Source organism: Mastomys coucha, unplaced genomic scaffold (assembly GCF_008632895.1).
Source record: "Mastomys coucha isolate ucsf_1 unplaced genomic scaffold, UCSF_Mcou_1 pScaffold16, whole genome shotgun sequence".
Classification (NCBI taxonomy): Eukaryota; Metazoa; Chordata; class Mammalia; order Rodentia; family Muridae; genus Mastomys; species Mastomys coucha.
The window spans coordinates 70,191,651-70,197,650 of record NW_022196898.1 but is presented as its reverse complement, the minus strand read 5'-3'; the positions used below and the strand labels follow the sequence as shown (position 1 = coordinate 70,197,650).

At 41.8% G+C, this 6,000-nt stretch overlaps 1 protein-coding gene across 2 annotated transcripts in view; it reads right to left on the bottom strand.

The window, feature by feature from the left end:
* Window positions 1–1,414: 1,414 nt before the first annotated feature.
* The window catches only part of Bcar3 (BCAR3 adaptor protein, NSP family member), a 114,039-nt gene continuing 109,453 nt past the window's right edge, over window positions 1,415–6,000 (bottom strand). For both annotated transcript variants that reach the window (XM_031375333.1, XM_031375334.1), the window contains one exon: window positions 1,415–2,145. In XM_031375333.1, the coding sequence (XP_031231193.1) occupies window positions 1,967–2,145 (179 nt within the window). In that variant the 3' untranslated portion in view covers window positions 1,415–1,966. The remainder of the gene's footprint in view (window positions 2,146–6,000) is intronic.

The window sequence follows — 6,000 nt, the reverse complement described above, 5'->3', positions numbered from 1 at the left end:
TGACACAAATTGTCACCCAGGAAAAGGGAACCCTATTGAGGCATTGTCTTGATCAGAGTAGTCTATGGGGCATCTTATTGATTAATGATTGATGTGGGAGGGCCCAGCCCCATGTAGGTGTTCCTGTGTTGTGTAAGAATGCAGAAGCAGGAAGCAAAGCAGGAGGCCCATTCCTCCTTGGCCTCTGTATCAAGTTCTAGCCTCCAGGTTCCTGCATTGAGTTCCTGCCCTGGCTTCCCTTGCTGATGGACCCTAACCTGTAAGTTGTAATAAACCCTTTTCAACACAAGTTTGCTTTAATCTGTGTTTTAAAACAGCAACAGAAAGCAAACTAGGACAGTGTACTTAAGACGGCCCTGTTATAGTGTGATATCTATAAGCAATCAGCCATTCCTCTAAGGACTATTTAATGTCGTGAAGAAACCTGGCTTGTTTCATGGCCATAAGACTTGCTGTGATTTAAGTACTTAAGAGAGGAAAACAAGCCAGGCCCAGCACTTGGAGGCAGAGGCAGGCATATCCCTCGTAAACTCAAGGCTACTCTGGTCTACATAGTAAGTTCTACGACAGTCAGGACTGCATAGTGAGACCCTGTCTCAAAAAAACAAGCAAAAATGATAGGAAAACAAATAGTTAAGTCTTTGATAGTTGGTGGCAGGATATTTTAAAATCTTGTTTTACAATGGAAAAATAGAGTGTTTAAACACTAGACAACATTATTTTGGGGAAGTCAGATACCTAGAAAATGAGCCTGCAAAATTTGTGTATTTATCAGCTAGAGGAAACAGTTATTTCACATGCTTTTTCTACATATTTTAGTTGATTCAAAGTATAGCAAACACTGTACATTCTGAAAGTGTTAGGGTTTGCCTCCTCACAGAGCGTGGTGTGGTAGATGTGTCCCCTAAGAGCTCATGTACTTGACACTGCATCCCGAGTTGGCGGTGCTGTTTGGGAAGGTTACAGGGCCTTGAACCTTTAGGAAGTAGTGTCTTGCTGATGAAATCAGTCCTTGGCTGTTTTCATGGTCTGACTCCACTTGCTGGTCTTACTCTGGTCCCCATGTGAGAATGAAAACATGCTTTGCCTGACTCCACCTTCCATGCTGTGATGTTCTTGGTCACTCTGGAACCGTAAGCCCAATTCAACCCTTTCTTCCCCAAGTTGATTTTGCAGAAAGTAACCCGCAAACGGGTTCAGAGATACAGAAGAATCATGAACAGGAAAGCATTGCTCCAAGTGTGCCTGGGACGGCTTTCCAGGAGAGCCCAGAGACTCGGAAGACCAGTTGTATCATGAAATAAAATGGCAGCTGACATCTTGGTGTTCAGTATGATTTTTAGCAAGAATTTGCCCTTGAGTTTGAACCTAGGTCTTTTGAAGCAGGACTCCTCCAGTCTCTTGCAGCAGAAACCACTTTTGTAAATTTTGGTTTAATATGGGGATAGGGAAGAAAGCTCCTGAGAACCCAGGAGTTAGAATTGTCATGCTCAGTTGAGTCAGTATTAAAGAGACAGGATACAATTATCTCACAAAAAGATATATTTCCATTCATGATTATTTACAGTTTCATATTCAAAGAATATCATATAACTGATACCTTCTTCCATGGTTCATGCTTTTCTTTTAAATGCCTCTATTTACATTTATCTGACAAGGAATTAAAACTAAGATGGTCAAATGCCATGATATTAAACAACCAGCAACACAGCTATGTCTTAGATTTGCTGATCAACATTAGCAATAGTTATCTTAATAATAAATTACCATTCATTTAAAAATCAGTAGTAATTTTAAACAGTTCATAAATAAGTGTGCTCTGTGCAATTTACACATTTAATATCCTGTGGATATTAACAACTTGTATCTTGTTAGCTTTTGCACGTTATTACTTTATCAGATGATAAGCATTCCCAGCGGGACTGGAGAAGCTCCAGGTAGTGCCCCAAGGTCCTCCAGACAGTTTTCAGAGCTCAGCCTGCTTTCCACCGGGAGCTTCCAGTTTCCGTGAGAGGGCCGTTAGGATCTGGTTGAACTTGTCGTATCTCTCGTTCTGGTTGACTTCAGCTCCCTTGCTGCCCCACAACAATCTCATCTGGAACTCAGTCTTTAAGATCTCAGTCATTTCTTCATCCGGTTGGAAATCTGACCAAGAGAAAACGGGTAAGTTTAGTCCTTCCTGCCCAAAATTCAAAGGTAAACATGAATGAAAGTTTGTTATAAAGAAGAGTTAAGATGAGTATTCTCCTCTCTCAGAATTCTTAAAAAAACACTTAAAGGAAAATATAGGGCATTTGACCAGCTTCAAAGAATTCGGTCAGCTCACTAAACCTGTGTCCCCTGTGGGCTTGAGGCGCTGTGAGGAGTCGTGGTGACTGGCTCCTTGTCTGCAGTTGTTTGTAACCATGTGACTGATGCAGAATTTACCTGTCACATCATTCAGCTACATACCGCATGATTCAACTATCTTAGCTGAAAAGTCTGATTTATGGTAGTAAATTTATATGATTTTAGGATACTTCCCTTCATACTTCCAGGCAGCCAGATTTACTGTCTTGGTAGAATTCCCAATTCAGCTCATCTCTGCTTTCTACCAAATGACTTTAATAATCAACAAAAGGAACTGTGGACATAACTCACTTGGTAGAATGTTTGCCTACCATGCATGAAGCCCTGGATTCACTCTCCAGCATAAATCAGGCATGGTGGCATAGCTGTGATCCTAGCTCTTGGGAGATGGGAGCAGGAGGATCAAGAAGTTCAAGGTCATCCTTGGCTATACATCAAATTTAAGATGAGCTGCAAATTTATGAGACCCTATCTCACAATCAGTAACACAGTTATTAAAAACAATGAAATTTTGTTTTTCTTTTGGAAGTCATCCTCACATGCTGCCTCTCTGAGCAAATCAGTTACTTTTCCTGTGTCCATGGCACACTCTATACTTACCCACTGTGTGCCAGATGCCTCTCTCTAAGCACCTTGAGGCAGCACACACCTGTGATGAGTGTGGATCACTCTGGGGATGCTGCTTTCTTCTACTACAAAAAGTTCAATTTACACAGCACTTTCTAGTATGTATGGGACACTTGGAGCAAGAACACAATGAAGTCCAGATAAAAACACCTTCCCAGGTGCTAACGGTGGACATTTTTCTTGACTCTGCCTTTTATTTATTCTGTCCCTAAGTAGAACACAGGAGACACAGAACCCCAGGATTATCTGGAATTCAGGACATAGTCTGAGGATGAACTAGAATAGTGAGAATGACATATACATACGAGATTCCAGGTTGGGGAAGTCAGGTCAGTCAGTAGTGCTTGCTGTGTGAGCACAGAGGCCTGAGTTCAATCTCCAGACTACACATTAAAGGGTTACACATACACAGTTGACAACTGGGACATCATAACAAAAAAGCTGCTGACAGATGATTAATATCCAGAACTCAAAAAGCAGCCAAGACAAGTAGCCCAACTTTAAAAATGTGCTATTGAGTTCTCAAAAGAAACAGAAATAGCTAAGAAACACCTTTGAAGGTGTTCACCATCCTTAGCAATTAAGAAAATGCAAATTAAACTACTTTGAGGTTTCATCATACCCCCATTACCCTAGTCAGAGTGGCTAAGATCAAGAAAACAACAGACACTGGCCAGGATGTGGGGAAAGGTGTAGAATTATAAACTGGGGCAGCCACTAGAAGATTAGTGTGATTAATGCTCACAAAGCATATGATCCACCTATGCACCTGGCATGTACCCCAAGGACCTGATGTAGTACTACACTGTCGCTAGGAGGTGGCAATAACCTAAGTGTCCTTGAGCTGATGGATGCATAAGGAATATGTGGAACATATACACCACAGAATACTATTCAGCTGTGAAGAAAACAAAATAATGAATTTTATAGGTAGCTGGATAGAACTAGGAGATACTATTCTGAGGTTAGTAAATAAGATCAGAAAGACAAATGCCTCATGACAAGAGACCATGGTGGGTCATGTGGGGAGCTCTAGAGAAAAACAATAGGGCACAGGTGCTCTGCAGGGGAAGGCTTTGTCCCCTCTCCTGCCACTGCTCCCCGCCTTAAAACAAAACAAAAAAACACACACCAAGGATGACTGAAAAAAACTATAAACATTTTGTGTTTCTATTAGTACATGTGTGTATATATATATTATATGTATGTATGTGTGTATGTGTGTGTGTGTGTATAATTTAAATCAAGTTATGCCATGCCACTTGGGGTGATAATACTCTTCCCCAAGAGCCAAAGTCAATCTAACAGAAACTCCAGTGCCAGGCATAGGAAACCCCTCTTGGAGTCTTTGGTCGAAGGGGTTCAAGAGACTCCCAGAACTTGAAGGTAAGACCCTATTGCTGAAGATACCACACTTTAGGCAAGGGGCCTGGAAGAATGGAGCTGGAATTGACTTAGAAGCCTCCTCTATGAGGACTAGCTCTCCTAGCATCTATAGATGCCATACAAGCTGCTGAGGGAAAAGAAGCAATTAAAAGTTCTACTCAGCTTTAAAGCCAGTGAGCCACAGCTATGAATATCATAGCAAGATATTTCTAAGGGTGCCAAAGTGGCACTTATATCTTGTGGGTAACCAGCAGCCACTTGGATTAGAGGCGTACTCATAGGAGGGAATTTGTGCCTACTACTATAAACCTAGTCAACTACCTGTGGTTGATGACGTCAGGGGAGAACCTACTACTCCACCCTCCTACGCCAGTGTAATTCCCAACTGCACTCTAAGGATCTACCCTATATCCACAGATAGGTGTAGCTCTTACAGCTTATCCAAGTGGCTGCTTTCTGCAGCAGATAATGACCGTCAACGAAAGTCCCCAGGTGGTCAAAATGCAGAGAACAATTTATTGTGGGCTGCCTGTCCCCCAGTTGGTACATCTACAATCCAATCTCTACACCTAAGGCTCAGGGAACATCAAGGAAGAGAGAGGGTATGGAAAGATTAAGAGCCAGAGGACCAAGGTGATGAGGTACTGCCTTCTGCATAGAATAGGAAGTTGAACCCATGAAATCTCAGAAATATGGTCACCTAAACAAGACCTGTACAGTGGCAACACCAGATGACATTTCAAAGCGGATGGGAGAAATTTTATAAGGCCCCGCCCCTAGATGAAGTGATATAGTAATTAATGGCTGCTAAGAGAAGAATCTGTCTCCTCCAGGGATCCAATCCTGGTTGTTCATCTCTATACACATACACATATGAACAACACTAAATTGACTCTGTAGGTTATATTTACAGATACATGTTTGTATGTATATATATTATATATGTATACAACAATAATTAAAGTGATCTGCATAGGGAGACACAGGAGGTGAAGATAAATGTGTATGGTAGAAATTACATAAATACTGTACTCGTGTATGACATTTTCAATAATTGTGTTTTTAAAGCTGGTCTTGGTTGCCTAAGAGATGGCTCGTGGTTAAGAATGTGTGCTGCTATTTGTAGGACCTGAGTTTGGCTGCTAGGACCTATGTCAGGTGGCTACAGCTGCCTGTAGCTAGCTCAACGGCATGATGCCTCTGGCCTCCCTGTGCGCCTTTGCTCATGTTGTACACATGCCTACATAGAAACACATACAATTTTTTTAAAAATGATTTCTGTTTCTCAAGACAGAGTGTAGACTTGACTGCCTTGAAACTCACTCTGTAGATCAGGCTGACCTCAAACTCACAGAGATTCAACTGCTTCTGCCTCCCAAGTACTGGGATTAAATGTGTGCCATCACTGTGCAGCTTGAAAAAAAAATATTTTTAAAGCAAAGCATAGATAGTATGTACCTCTAATCCCCACACTGGAGAGACTGAGGTAGAAGGGTCCCTGGGACTTGTTGGCCAGCCAGCCTAGCTTCTGTAGTAAGTTCCAGGCCAGTGAGAGATGCTGACTCAAAAAAAGGGGTATATGGTGCTTGAAGAAAGACATCTGAAGTTGATCTCTAACTTACACACACATGCACACAC